Raw genomic sequence first — 16,552 nt, forward strand, 5'->3', positions numbered from 1 at the left:
AAATAAAAAATAATAATAGAAGAAGAAGAAGAAAGAATGAAAGAAGTAAAAGATGAAAATTTTAAACTTAGTACCTATATTGCTCTAAATTGCTTTTACATGGGACAATCTTTATCGTGGACTAATTATATTGTTATATAATGAATGATAATTCTTTAGGAGAATTGCAATTGTTGGCAAATACATTTTTTGTTTGCAGATACTATGTAGTGATGATATATTATGCAATACATTATGTAAATACTTAATTTAGAGTAATATTGAAGACTTGTGGTTGACCATAGTAGACAAATGGTGGTTGACCATAGTAGACAAATGGTTGAAATGTGTGTGTGTGTGTGTACGTACATTACTGTCTATATATATGAGCAAGATGAGTGGTAGAGATCATGAAAATTTGACAACTAATTAATTTTGATTGTATCTATTGTCAAAATTTTAGATTAATTAGTATGAAAACCAAATTCATTCTTAGTTTTTATTTATAATGATTACATTAGTTAGTTTACATAATATACATGTTTTAAATTATACAAGAAATATTTTTAAAAAATTGCATATCAAACACCAGAAAACATTCTCAAATGCATTTTCAAGGTCGTTATCAAACACTGGAAAATAAGACAGTTTTCTAAAAAATGCTCTTTGGAAAATGAACCATTTTCGAAAAAACGTTAATGCTGAAACAAACAGAGCGTAATAGAAAATGAAATAGAAATATAAATAGATTTGGTTGGTGATCATCAACGAGCAGTAGCTTGAGTATTTTTTTTTTAAATTTTTAATTTCATTTTTTTTTGTGCTTGAGTCTTTGAAGAGAGAGAAATTTACCTAAATTTTCAATTTCTCATTTAAAAAAAAAAAATTTAATGAAGCCCATGTGACATATTAAAAAAAAAATTTAATAAGAGTATTAGTCACATCAATTTTTTTCATCAACTACTTAACGATAGGGACCTTTTAGATACAATACCAAAAGATTAGGGATTAAATTGACATATTTAAAAGTTTAAGGATCAAATTAACATACATCATAAACATTAAGAGCTAAATATGTAATTAATCTGAATTCCTACCGGTGTAAGTATAATAGTAAGACTTCAACTGGGATTGGGATTGCCTTTTGGCGGCTGGTCTGATAATTACATATATATCCCTTGTCTTTCTTTCTTTCTTTCGGTCTTAGGGTTCTTGCATTTGTGTTCGTGTTCCTCACGACTAGTTCTCACAGTTCATCAATATGGAAGCTTCACAACCAAAACAGCCTGAACCGCAAAAGAAGAGAAGAGTCCGAAAAACATCATTCAAGCTGAGAAACCCAACTCTGAAGAAGAAAGCCATGGAACTCTCTGCACTCTGCGACATCCCAGTTTGCGTGATATCTTATGATGCGGCTGAAGGGGCTGATGGCAAAGCTGAGACGTGGCCCGAAAGCCGAGACGACGTGAAAGCCTTGATTCACGACTACAAAAACTACCATGGAGTACATAAGAAATTTTCTCTTGTTAATAAGAAAAAAGGGTACAAGGAAATCAAGAAGAAAGATGTTGATTCCAGCCACGAACACAAACCAGAGGAGTTTAAAAGGGTTTTAGCCATGTGGAAAGCATGGCTTAATGAACAACATGATGAGAAGTCATTGGAGAGATCTTGGACTTTCTTTGACTCTATGGTTTGTACTATGAACAAGAGGATAGAATTGCTTAGGATGAAAAGGAATAGTAACTATGAGGTGGGAAGTAGTAGTGGTAGTGGTAATAGTGGTAGCAACAATAATAGAATTCTTGAATTTGATTTGAACAACTGAGGATATATACAGTGAGCCTCTGCCTTTAGCCAAGAAGATTTGGTTCCAGAGGTTCAATTTAATTTCAAGCAATTAAGTATTTGTTATTTTATCTTAATTGTTTCAATTTTTTTTTTCTTATTTTCTGATTCTGGGGGCAGTACGTACAGTAGTAGTCTTTTGTGTTGATTCTTGATTTTGTGAGCAATAACAGTAGTCTTTTGTCTCAGTCCGGCCGGTTTCCATTTAAAAAAAAAAAAAATTTAATCGTAGGGTCAGCCTTAAGAAGGTTTAGTTCAGAGATTGGTTGTTATGTTATCTTGATTCAAATTTTTTCTTCTATTGCTTCTGATTCAATGTGGGTATGTTATGTGGTAGTCTTTTATGTCAATTTGATGCTTGTTATTTCCTTTTAAGTTGGCAATTCCCTATTTTTGAGCTACAATATTGTTTGTTATTCAACGTGGCCAGTACGCTTTTGTTTCAGTTTTATTTCTGATTTTGTTTTAGACAATTATATGTCTACATCTTTATTTTAATTGTAAAATGTAAACAATTGTATACGGTTTGTTTAGTACCTGTTTGTTTTAGCTTTTAGAAGCCAAAACGCACTTTTTGAGAGCAAAAATGAAAGTCAGGCATTTGGTAATGTTTCAAAACGTGCTTTCTCAAAAAAGCTGCATTTTGAAATGCAAAGAATTGAGCCAAAACGTGCGGACGGGTTTGAGGAGCTTTTGAAAATGCAAAAGCGCTTTTGATCAATATTGTAACAAAGTAAAGATGAAGAAAGAGAAAAGCTGTATGAACACAGATAGAGAAATTGAGAGAAAAGATGAGAAACTTTCTCTAATTGATGTAATGAATGAACCTGTACAAAATATAGGCTTATATACACCTCTGAACCTAAACACCCAAAACAGAGCTTAACAAACTAACCAAAATATAAGGGAATTAGTTACAGCACGTGTAGAGATTAGTTACAACACACGTGTGTTACATTCTGAATTAAATTAACATCTAAACTACATGCCGTTTAGCTACTGATCTAAAATACTTGTAGCTATATGTTGTGTCGTTTAGCTCTTCTTTCCTTTCTTCTTATTCTCTGACCCTTTCTTCTTAACTGCCTGATACTCCCCCTCAAGATGAGACTCAGTACTATGTATGTTTAATACATTCATCTTGGAAATTAAGAACTTCAGTTGTTGACTGCTCAATGCTTTGGTAAATAAGTCTGCTAGTTGTGTATGTGTAGGAGTAAAGAACAAATGAATCACCTTTTCTTGCACCTTATCTCTAACCAAATGACAGTCTACTTCTATGTGTTTTGTCCGCTCATGGAAGACAGGGTTCTCACCAATATAAATTGCTACGTGATTATCACAAAAGAGCATGCCAGGTTGTGGTTGATCAACTTCCAAATCTTTCAATAAAGCTAGCAACCAAGTCATTTCACAAATAGTTAAGGCCATTGCTCTATACTCAGCTTCAGCTGAGGATCTAGAAACTATAGATTATTTCTTAGATTTCCATGAAACCAATGAGTCTCCTAAGAACACACAAAACCCTGTAGTGGATCTTCTAGTGTCTACACAAGAGGCCCAATCTGCATCTGTGTAAGCCTTTAAATGTAAATCTGATTTTGATGATAGGAGAATGCCTTGACCAGGACATCCTTTAATGTACCGTAATACTTTGTAGGCTGCATCAAGATGTGGTTTTCTAGGCTTAGCCATGAATTGGCTTAGTTTGTGGACTGAATATGTGATATCCGGTCTTGTTAAGGTTAGATATAGCAACCTTCCAACTAATCTTCTATAAACACCAGGATCAGCCAATAAATCTCCTTGATACTTGCTTAGATTTAAGTTTTGTTCCATTGGCACTTTGCTGGGATTACAACCTGTCATATCAGCATCTTTAAGAACCCCTAGTGCATACTTCCTTTGGCATAATGAAATTCCCTTCTCTGATTTAGCCACCTCAAGACCAAGAAAGTATTTCAAATTACCAAGATCTTTCAACTTAAACTCATGATTCAAAAAGGTTTTGAGATCTTCAACTACTTGAACATCATTACTTGCAATAAGAATGTCATCAACATAAACTAGCAATGCTATAAAAGTCTGATTAAACTTCTTAGTGAACAAAGAGTAATCAGATTTTGATTGCTTGAAACCATATTTCAAAATGGTTGTAGAAAACTTGGAGTACCACTACCTTGATGCTTGCTTGAGACCATACAAAGATTTGTTAAGCTTGCAAACTAGGTTCTCCCCCTTGCTGTGAAATCCCTGAGGCAATTGCATATATACTTCTTCATGAAGATCACCATTAAGAAAAGCATTGTTCACATCAAGCTAAACCAAATGTCAACCTTTCACAGAAGAAATTGCAAGCAAAGTTTTGACAGTAGTGAGTTTAGCAATAGGGGAAAAGGTGTCAGTGAAGTCTAAACCAGCTTGTTGAGTGAAACCCTTGGCAACAAGCCTAGCTTTGTATCTGTCCAAGGAGCCATCAGCATTATATTTAACCCTATAAACTCATTTACACCCAATAGCCCTTTTATGAGGAGGTAATGGAGTAATGGTCCAGGTCTGATTTGCTTCCAAAGTAGCAATTTCAGATGCCATAGCATCCTGCCAATTATGATCCTTGACTGCCTCATGGTAAGATGTAGGTTCAAGAATGGCAGAAATGAGAGAACAAAAATGGGCATAATTGGAGGACAATTTGGAGGAATTAAGGTAGTTGGATAAGGGAAAGGGTGTACCTAACTTGTTGGCGGAAAGAGAAGGGAGATTATCACTGACAATTGTGCTGCACTTAAAATCATTCAAGTATGCAGGTGGTTTAAACACCCTAAAAGACTTCCTTAGAGGGACAGAAGATGGAATGGTGGAAGGAATGACAAGTGGGATAGATTGAGAGGGATTAGAAGCTGTTGAATCTGTAGAATTCTTAATAGGTAAATCTGCAGAAGCTAGAATAGAACTCTCAACCGGTAAACTATCTAAAGGAAGAGTAGGATTAAAGGGAACATTAGGAGTGGAAAGGTTATCAGAAATAGGAACCTATGGAACTGAAGCAGGAGTATTAAAGGTAGGAAAATCAAATAAGGAAGCAGGTGGTTAAGCCATTGAAGGAAAAAGGCGAGGTAAAGGTATGCTAGTGTGAGAGAGAAGGAATGGGAAGGTGAAATGAAAGGAAACACAATCTCAAGAAAATGGACATCCCTAGATACAAAAAGCCTTTTGGTAGTTAAATCAAGTAACTTGTAACCTTTAACACCAAAGGGGTAACCAAGAAAAACACAAGAAGATGATCTAGGATCAAATTTTGATCTGTTATGGGATAAAGTGAAGGCAAAACAAAGGCAACCAAAAACTTTCAAATGAACAAAGGAAGGAGGTTTGCCATAGAGTTTTTCAAAAGGAGTTTTCTGGTTCAAGATTTTAGAAGGCAATTTATTGATGATGTGGATAGCAGTCAACACAAATTCACCCCAATAGGAAATAGGAACATTATATTGAAACTTCAATGCCCTTACAATGCTTAAAATGTGCTGGTGTTTCCTCTCCACAACTGAGTTTTGTTGTTGAGTCGCAACACACGAATGTTGGTGAATGATGCCTTTGTTGCATAAAAATCTTTCAAGAAAAATTCAGGGTCATTGTCAGTTCTAATGATCTTAATATTGGCATGAAATTGTGTATTTATCATGTTATAGAATGAAATCAGCAAAGATCTAGTATCAGCTTTTGATTTCATAAGATAAACCCAAGTGGATCTTGTGGCATTATCCACAATGGTAAGAAAGTATTTGAAACCATCATGAGTGAGCTTGGCAAATAGTCCCCAAACATCACAATGGATCAAATCAAAAGTATTATTTGAAATATGATTAAAAGATGGAAATGGAAGTCTTTTCTTTTTTGCAATTGGACAAAGAACACAGTTTTTATTACTATGAAAAGTACGTACATCAAGAATATAACTGTGTAAAGCATACAACTTATTATCAGAGGCATGTCCTAACCTCATGTGCCAAAGATAAGGCTTGGTAACACTAGGAATTGACATGGAATCTGACACAGAATTAACAAAAGATTGAAAAACAGACTCAAGAGTTGAATAAGCTGCTGAAACAGACTTGCAAGAGGATGTAGTGTGCAGCAAGTACAAATTGTCATGTAATTCACCCACTCCAATCATTTTCCAACAAGTAAGGTCCTGTATAAAGCACAAATTGGAGAGAAAAACAAGGCAACATGAAAGAGTTTTGGTTAATTGGCTGACAGAAATCAAATTGAAAGTGAAAGAAGGAACATAGAGTACATTTTCAAGTTTCAAGGTTGAAGTAACCTTAATTGTACCTATATGTGTAATAGTGACTTTTTCACCATTAGGCAATTGAACAAATGTGGAAATGGAACTAGTGATATGTGTAAACAAAGATAAGGAATGAACTATGTGGTATGTGGCTCTAGTATCAAGAATCCATACATCAGTACCATAAGCAGTTTTATTGATAGGATTGACAACAAAAACTGAATGATGCAAATCTAAGGAAACAAAATCTGACCAAGTATTACACACATTACCTGAAAGAGCAGAATTGGTTGAGTGTAATGCATCATTAGCACCACCAGATGTGGATGCATGAGAGCTGAGCATTGAGATCAGTTGCTGATACTGCTCTGAAGTGAAAGGAAAGGAATTGATCTGTTGAATACCAGAATTGCCAGAACTGCCTTGATCATCTTCAATCAAGACTTGATTGGCCATAGCCACTCTGCCTTTTTGCTTGTAACCCGGAGGAAATCCTACCAATTTGTAGCATTTCTCCACAACATGACCAAGCTTCCCACAGTGACTACACACAGGCCTCCCTTTTGCATTGATTCCTTTGATATTCTTGTTATTCCCTAGATATGAATTTCCTTGATTAAACCCTTGATTCTTGACTGCAAGAGCAGTTGATTCAACTAAAGAAGCAATAGTAAAACCCGAATACCTTTGCCTTTCCTCTTGAATCACTAAAGAAAATGCCTTATCAATGGAAGGACTAGGCTCCATCATGAGTATTTGTGTTATGACTTGAGAATAAGAATCATTCAAGCCATTTAAGAACTGCATGAGAGAATCTTGATGCTGAAAGGTTGTGATTTTATCATTCACACCACAGGTACACTTTCCACATGAGCAACAAGGCAAAGGCCTGAAATTCAATAGTTGATCCCAGGCAGCTTGAAGACCAGTAAAGAAACCTGTTACTGTAGCAGCACCTTGCATCATAGTTGAGATTTGCTTCTGAAGTTGAGAGATCCTTGGTCCATTGGCTTGAGAGAATCGTTTCTTGAGAGTATTCCATACTTCGAATGCAGTGTCTTTGTAAATCACACTAGCAGTAAGGTGAGGAGAAACTGAATTCAAGATCCAAGAGGAGATCATTGAATTGCATTTGGACCAAGCTTGCTTCTCTAGTGCTGTGATTGCCATTGATGTATTAACAGAACCATCAACAAATCCAAGTTTGCTTTTGGCATCCAAAGCCATTCTCATTGCTCTGGACCACATAGGGTAGTTATCCTCAGTTAATGGTTGAGTAACTAGAATCGCACCTAGTGTTTCACCATGATGCAAGAAAAATGGACTTCGTGGATCTTCCATTGGAGTTAATTCTCGCTGAGAAGAGGAAGTTGAACCAATTTGAGTAGCCTGAGTATTCAATGCCATTGAAGAAGGCTCGAGCTCTGATACCATGTAACAAAGTAAAGATGAAGAAAGAGAAAAGCTGTATGAACACAGAGAGAGAAATTGAGAGAAAAGATGAGAAACTTTCTCTAATTGATGTAATAAATGAACCTGTACAAAATATAGGCTTATATACACCTCTGAACCTAAACACCCAAAACAGAGCTTAACAAACTAACCAAAATATAAGGGAATTAGTTACAGCACGTGTAGAGATTAGTTACAACACACGTGTGTTACATTCTGAATTAAATTAACATCTAAACTACATGCTGTTTAGCTACTGATCTAAAATACTTGTAGCTATATGTTGTGTCGTTTAGCTCTTCTTTCCTTTCTTCTTATTCTCTAACCCTTTCTTCTTAACTGCCTGATAAATATTACCGTTGGAAATGCAAGAAATTAATAACCCAAATAACCATCATCTCACTAACCACAAAATACACTGAAAACTGAAAAAACAAACATAGGAAATAATAGCTACAATATGCCAGAACCTCCACTGCCAATCTCACTCTCAACAACCCATTCTAAATCTTCTAACATGGTTGAGGTTAAGTAACGAGGAGGAGCTCTGATGCATCAATCTAACTTCAATTCCCATTTGGTTTTGGGGTTATGAAGAGAGAGCGGTATTGAAGATTTTTGGTGAAATTAAGAGAAATCACCTGTGAAGATCAAGGTGAAGAAGTGCATGGGGGTGCGTTGTGTGTGGTTGAATTTAGAGAAAAAGAAAAGAATAAAGAAGATCAAAGTGAAGAAGTGTGTGGGTGTGGGCTGTGTGGCTGAACGTGTGGAGGAAAGTAGAGAAAGAGAAAAAGAAAGAAGACAAAAGGTGAAGGGTTGGCTCTTGTGGCTGAGGTAAAATGGAAGGAAAAAAAAGAAAAAGAAAAAGAAAAGGGAAATGGGTTGGTTTGGTGTGGGGGCGTGCCAATATATATATTAAAACAATAGAATATATTTGAGTAACTCAAGTTCACAATATTATGAAAATTTATTGTGAAAATATCGTGGACATAACATTTTTTGAAAAATGAAATGTTAAAGATAAATATTTTTTTTACAAAATCTTTTATTAAGAGAGTCATTTATTATTAACATGAAGTAATTATTATTATTATTATTATTAAGAAGAAGAAGAAGTTGATACTAAGTATGAAATAAACTCCCTTATATATATATATATATATATATATACATTTTGTCCTTTTTGGTAATTTACCACTCAAATCACAATTTTTATAATTGCTAGCCAAACACTCTTTTTTTTCAAAAAACACTTTTTAACAACTTTTACGAAACACTCAACTTTTTCTTTTTTGACATCCAATATGATAGAAATTTCATTAATGTGGAAAATTCAATACAAATACACAATGACCCCCAGTGAATAGTGTTGGGGTTTAAAAATAAAACAGATACAACATTGCAGCAACAGAGCCCGATACAAAATATGTAGCAGAAATAGAAAAAAAAAACCGTTGGCTTTTTACTGCAGAGCCATGAGGCGTTGGTACTCCTCCAGTAGTCTGCAAGTAACATCGACAATTGCTTTTGGTTGGAGTTGGACATGCTCAAAGTAAAACTTGTTTCTTGCATTCCAAATCGACCACGCCGTAGTTGCCCACTGCTCAAGTTCTCGTTGGGTACACAACTGTCTGAATAATTGGAAAAAGTCATCGGCCATGTTTCTGCATTTCTGGATTTGGCTACTTATTAGTGCCCACACATTTTGTGCAAATGGGCATTCCCATAAGATGTGGCTTGTATTCTCGGACCTGTGATGACAGATATCACATCTGGTATCCACTCAAACTCGGCGTCTATGGAGATTTTCCCTGGTTGGAAGACAATTCGACCAAGCTCTCCATAAAAATGTTCGGACTTTGGGTGGTATATTGAGTGCCTAGATTTCGCTCCAAACAGGCTTATAGGCACGGCTTAAAGAGTGTTCTGCCCATGGTTGCTTATTCAAGTGGAGTGCAAGCCGATAAGCTGTTTTAACAGTGAATTTCACAGCTGCATTTTCTATCCAAGTCAACAAGTCCGGAGAGTTGAGGCAGTCCAACGGTACTGCCAGAATTTCCTACCTTGTCCAAATTAGCTTTTTCAAAAAGTCCAGTTTCATACCGCACTTTTTGAAAACCTCACTTTTTCAGAAAACCCAGTTTCAAAAAGCTGAACCAAACTCATCCTTTGTCTACAACATAAAGTGAATATGAATAGTAAATTTAAAACATAATTGTTCTTTTTTTTTTTAATGCTTGTCATTTTTGTTTTACTTTGGAAATCCCCTAACTTGTGAGCTATAGGTTTTGTGGTACTGTAGTATGCTCATGCTGGTAATCAATTATAGCCACAATATAAATGATTCCCATTGAACCTTCCGATTCCAATTTTAATTTTATGCTCCATATTCACATCAATTAGGGTTGTGCATTTTGTCAGGTCAATAATTTGTTATTATAATATTTCATTGTGTTGGAAAATTTTATTTTAAATTATATCTTAATTTTTTATTATTAGTAGTAGTATTATGTTTTTTTTAATAAAAAAAACTAGTATTATGCGAGTAAGATGCATGAATTTACTTATGATTATATGTAAATAAATTGAAATTATATTAATAATTAGTAAGCCACTTGACACCTAATTAAAATTATAGTTTTAGGTAAAATAAAATAAATATATTAGTAACTAATGAGTCACATGATAACCAAAAATTCACCTGAGACCATAACATGATCACAAAAAATTCACCAAAACATAAACCACACCATCGTTAAAAAAAAAAAATAAATAAATAAATTTGAATGTAGAATTTAATCTAAAATATTTAAAGAGATTGATTTTTTAATTTATTTAAACCTGAACAATTGAGCTAGATTAAACACGTACGTGGGGTCAACCCTACAAACCAAAAGCAAGCTCCACACAGCATAAAATGGAAAGGCTAAACAAGCTCTATGCATTATAGTTCTATTTCTTAGCTTCTCTACTGGTTTTTTGACTTAACCATTGAAGCCTTCTTGGAGGTGGCCTTGGTTGATTTGAGGTCTTCTTCTTTAACGTGTGACTAGCTTTGTCAAGTAATTCATCACATGCCATTCTCGAAGTAGAAATTTTGATGCGGTTCCATTATCTCTCAAATTTCTCCCACCTACAAAACCCACATATGAACCTAGGAGAAATGGATGATTACTTTGTTCAAATGAAGCATATCAAAAACTTTTAATCGATGCGTGGATGTGTCTCATGGACAAACTACATCATAATTAATATTGAGACATGTTTGTAAGAATATTAGTATTGGCATAGTTAAATTTTTAGTCAAATCCTAAGTTATAACTTAAAGAAGATAATTTTTCAATAATCATTCTCTCATTTCTATTTCTCTATCTTCCCACACCGCCACCCACACTTTTTCTCATACCAACTAACCTCCCAAACACGGCAAGGGCGAGGATGGCTCTTCAAAGGAAAGACTTAAGATTAACCATAAGGCTTAAAACAATTCAAAATTCAAGATTCAAAAAGAACAATAGCCCTTCATCCATAATCTAATCCTTATTTCTCTGTACAACAATTTAACAAAAACACAACTCATCTTAACTCAATCAAAGTAAAAATCTCATCTTTCCTACTCCAAGGCACAAATTGTGATCAGGCCATGAATGCAATGATTGTAGAATGTTCCATTGTGAGTTATGTCAAGATGGTTCTCTGATGTGGGGGAGAGAGAGAGCAATAAAACAAAATAAATTAAGATAACTACAAGTTACAATGCTGGTTAGAATCAATGTGGACTATGCAACATGTGTTTGAATGATAGATTTAAAATTAGTAGATCTGAATTTTTTCTCTACAAGTCTCTATGTCCTAATAAAAAAACAGATCTAGAATACTTTTCTTGAAAGTTTCCTCCTGTTCTAAAGAGAGTGGATTCATAAAGCTCACTTCAGGAATTAATTTTAGATCTATCATTCAAACACATGTTGCATCTCATCATTGTATGTTAATGGGTACTTAATGATCATTTACAGTCTAGAAGATCGGACTCTATCCCGGCAAGGCGGGTGTCTAACACCTCATCTTGTAACCTAGCCCTTAAACCATAGATCTTATGTTCGTAGAGTAGTCTTTATTGTTGGTAGATTGTAACTAGGAAACAAGACCAAGTAATTCTTTTACTAGATTGTAACTAGGAAAAAAAAAGCCATGTATAGTTTCTTTCTATCAATTGTATTTTTTTAGATAAACGAGAACTCGATGTTATTCATGTAACTTTGTATTTTTTTTTTTTTTTAGTTTTTTTTTTTGGTAATATAAAAAAAAAAAAAAAAGAAGTGGCGACTTCACATAATCCCAAAAGAGGGGTGTCGATACCTATCTCTTTTGATTGAGAGCACCCAAAAATCCTGGTCTCTCACAATTTTTGTTAAGTGAGTAACGATAGGGACCAAAATGGAACTCTTTTTTCATTTAAGGACTAAAAGCGGTAAAATAAAAAAGTAGGGATCAAAATGGAAATATGGTCAAAATGTAGGGACTAAAAGTGTATTTACGCATTCATTAAAATCACATAAACAACTAGGTGGGTACCGTAGACACTCAATTTTGCACCCATAATTTAATCAAGGAGAATGACTTGAATGACCAATCCATGTACCCCAAAAATCATAATTGCATTACATGCATCAATTTGTTCTTGCATTACATGCATCATTTTGTCTTTGAATTACATGAATAAATTCATTCATTGAATATCATAAAAATGATCTTGAGATTCTAACGATCGCAGTGGTGTTTCCGTTTATCAAATCAGACTATCGGATTGAAAGATATCGCATAATCAAGTTTGCACGGTTAACATGTATTGTATCTAGGTAGAATCGACCACACATGATCAATTTAAATTAATTCTGATTGGTTAAACAATTAAAATTAATTAAATAATTTTGTGATTGGTTGATAATTAGTGTTTAAAATAGGGATGCATGCATGTGAATAAAAGGGATAATTGGATAACAATAAAACTATGGATAATTTGAACTTTATCAAGATTTATTTTAGGGTATTTATCTACAAGATAATTGTCCTTAAATATCCTAAATTATCCAAAAAAGAGATGAAAAATCATAGGCGGAGAATGAAAACGCGTCTAGGTACAAGGATCAGCCAAAAACCCTAGAAGAGGAGTCCAAACGGCACCCGAACACGAAAGTGCATTCGGAGCCATAGGACCAATTTCCCTAATGTGGGCTTTGGCCCAACAGCCTTCGGGTGACGATTATGCATACCATTTTCGATCTTTTCGTAAAAAGATGCGTCTAGATTCAAACCCTAATCGCCCATACCTATTTTTTAGAGTCTTCTGGCCTTTATAAATAGAGACCGAACCTCATAATTTAGCACATTTTTTCTACACTCTGGGAGGCATACGTTTTGGGCCCTCAAATTGCCCATATTTTTTGATCCCTTCTCTGAGTGTTGTTGCTTAAATTAGGGTTTTTAGGTTTCAAAGAGAATTGCATAAATTTCTTTGAACCCTAAAACATCCTCTCAAGAATAAAGAGTGCTCATGCAAGAGGTTGTTTCCTTCACCCTTTTTCTTGTGATGTGATGATGCATATTATATCTCTTTCTTTTTTAAATATCCATAACATGAATGGTAAATTGTTGTTTTGTTAAAGCATGATTTTTTTTTTTTTTTTTTTTTGTGATTGTTATAATCTTTTTCTTGAATATCAATAAATCTACATGTGAACAATTATTTTTCTTAAAACAAAACAGATCTGCATCTTTATAAGATGTAGATCTGAATTTTTCTCAATATAAAAACAATTATGCATCTTTATAAGATGTAGATCTGAGTTTTTCTCAATATAAAAACAGATCTACATTTTCCTTAGATGTAGATCTAAGTTTTCTCAAACAAAAAGAGATTTGCATCTTTATGAGATGCAGATCTAAATTTTTCTCAAATCAAAATTGATTTGCATCTTTCTTAAGATGCAAATCTGATTTTCTTAATACATGCAAATTGTTGAAATAAAGAAAGATATTGTGTATTATTGTGTTTGTGTTTATTTTAATTCATGATTGCATAAATTTGGATTGTGAGTGAAACTCTCTTCTTAAAAAATCTTTTTCATTCTTTGTAAAACATATAACAAAACAGATCTGAATTTTTGTCATCAAAAATCACTTTTTTAAATATAACAAAACAGATCTGAATTTTTGTTATCAAAAATCACTTTTTTAAATATAACAAAACAGATCTGAATTTTAGTAATCAAAAATCACTTTTTTTTAATACTACAAAACAAATCTGATATTTTGACAAATCAAAAATCACTTTTTTTTATACTACAAAACAGATCTGATATTTTGACAAATCAAAATCATTTTTTTAATCATTAAAACAGATCTAAATTTTTTTTAAAAAAAAAAAAAAGCCAAAGAGGAGATTTCATTCATAAATAAATTTTTGTGATTTAATTTTTCATTCACATGTTCAACATATCATTCATGACATGCATAAGAAAGTACATTGGTCACAAGAGTCTAGAAGACTAGACTTTGTCTGGGCGGAATGGGTGTCTAACACCTTCCCATTTCGTAACCTAGCCTCCGGATTTAGGTTTTTGGTTTAGTAGATCTAGACTTGTCTTCATTTGTTTTGGATAGAATGTAACTAGGACAACAAGCCATGTAAATATTTGGTAGATTGTAACTAGGACCCAAAGCTATGTAACTTTTTAATTTTCTTTCAGATATGTAATTTTATTCAATCAATGAATGGAACTATTCAATCATGTATTTTGTAATTAGTATTTTTTCTTATTTTTTTGTATAAAGAAAAATAAGTGGCGACTCTATACCATTTAACCAAAAGAGAGGTGCCTTAAAAGGTACACGAATCTCTTTTTTTGGGGGACGCTTTTCGTCGAGCTCTCTCACAAGCATTATCCAAATTATTATTCAAGTTTTTGATGTGATAACTCATGAGAGATCTTTTCATGCAATAACTAATCAAAGATCTTATAGATGGGGTTTCCTACTTTGTCTACAACCAAAATTTATTTTTTCTATAGAGAATAGATTTGTACATAACGTGTCTAGGGGAGAAACCTAGAATGCTAATAGACCAATTTTCCTTTTGTACAACACATAACCTGTAAAAAAGGAGAAAAGCTAAGACTAAATAAATAATATTTTTAAGCTTTTGTACAATACATAAAAAATAGAAAGGTCTATAGAGTATAGACCAAAAAAAAAAAAAAAGTAATAGGCTAAAGGATAAGTATTGACTAGATGATAGTAAAGTATCATGTATTCAGCTTTAAAAAAATAAAATAAAATAAAATAATAAAATAATAAAAAAAAGAAGAAGAAGAGGAAGACAGTAAGGTCCCGGATAAAAATAAAAATTTTAAGCTCTTTCATTCATACCCAACTAGCAAGAACAACAATAAAAGAGAGAAAACTTTGCAATAATAGAAACAACAACAACAAAAAGAAAGTAGAGTAAATAAAGGCCAACCGGAAGAGCAGTTAACATACCAATACCATACACTAATTGACGAACAGCTACAAAGAAATTTAGAAAAATGAATCAAGATGGATAGTGGCAAGGAAAGTAGCGGGCAATGGGGAGGTTTGATTCCGTCAAGAATCAAGATGTGGAGAGAAAAATGTGTTTTTATTTGTTTTTTACTTTTATTTTTAGATAAAGTCGTTTTCTTTCTCTTGGAGAAGTTGAGAATAAGTATTGAATAGGTATTAAAATGAAGAGTCTCTTCACCTTCTGGTATGGGAGAGTGGAGAATTTTTACTCTTAAATTGCAGTAGATATAGTGGAAATTATTGTGTACTCCGGAGTACCATAAATACGTACTCCCTCATCTCACATGAATGGTGGGTCCCACTAATTAAATTCATGGTGGGACCCACCATTCATGTGAGAGGAGGGAGTACACATTTATGATACTCTGGAAGTACCTAATAATTTTTCACAGTATTTAAAAAGTGTGTAATTTTTTTTTAATGAACAAAATTAGCTTTATTAATTAAAACTTTTTACGGATAGTGCATTCTAGGGGCCTTATTATTATTTTTTTTTTTTCGGATAAGTAAGAGGAACTTAATTATATTTTGTTGGGTAATAGAGGGGCTTTCTTTCATTTGAGGGCATCAAACCATTGCCTTAGTGGCCTATAGGGTTGAGCCGTCCTTGGTTAGAATTGCATTAACAGTGTAATTAGCATGCATTTTGCCTAATGGTAAACTAACCTAATGTGGACTAATTTTTTGTATTTCAGCAAAATTTTAGCCGGATTGATTAGATGGTTAATCCAATGCTAATTTCCCTAAGAAGATGATTGGGTGTGTGAATGTGCCCGCAAAAATGGGAACTACTGGAAGACTTTCTTGCATTTATACAATTGCATCCCAAGCTTAATCCTATTGTAATCTTTTTGAATTAGAAAATTCTAGCCACTAACTCAAACCCACACCTAAACATGGAAAAAGGGTCGAGATTTGTTGACTTGACCCGAATCCAAATTTTTAACCTGAATAATAAACAAGTTGACATGTGACCTAACTTGTTTTTTGCAGGTCAACCTGACATGATTTGGCTAACTCGTGACAAGACCCCTTTTAAAAAAAAAAAAACATTTTTTTGGATTAAAAAATAATACAAGACATTATTGGTTTAATTATTTGCTTTGAACTTTATCTAGCTACATGCAAACGATTGAAATATGAATGATTGATGCATTCTCTTTCTTGAAAACGCGATAAGTAAAAAATTTTATATATCAAATAACAAAGTACATGGCAAGATAATTGGGTTGTAGTAGAGTTAAAAACATATATTTGAAATTATAGACATGCATGAGAAGTATTGATAAGTGTGAAAAAGTGAAGCCGAAGTATATTGATGAAATTTGGCATAAATTATGGATGCTTGGTCTATTTTTTAATAGACAAAGCTTGGTTACA

At 33.5% G+C, this 16,552-nt stretch overlaps 1 protein-coding gene across 1 annotated transcript; it reads left to right on the plus strand.

Moving 5' to 3' along the window:
• Positions 1 to 1,240: 1,240 nt before the first annotated feature.
• LOC115990377 (agamous-like MADS-box protein AGL53) lies at positions 1,241 to 1,807 on the plus strand. Its single transcript, XM_031114213.1, has one exon. It carries the CDS (start codon positions 1,241 to 1,243, stop codon positions 1,805 to 1,807), a length of 567 nt encoding a protein of 188 aa, XP_030970073.1.
• The last annotated feature ends 14,745 nt before the right edge of the window (positions 1,808 to 16,552 follow it).

The sequence above is a fragment of the Quercus lobata genome, chromosome 5 (assembly GCF_001633185.2).
Source record: "Quercus lobata isolate SW786 chromosome 5, ValleyOak3.0 Primary Assembly, whole genome shotgun sequence".
Taxonomy (NCBI): domain Eukaryota; kingdom Viridiplantae; phylum Streptophyta; class Magnoliopsida; order Fagales; family Fagaceae; genus Quercus; species Quercus lobata.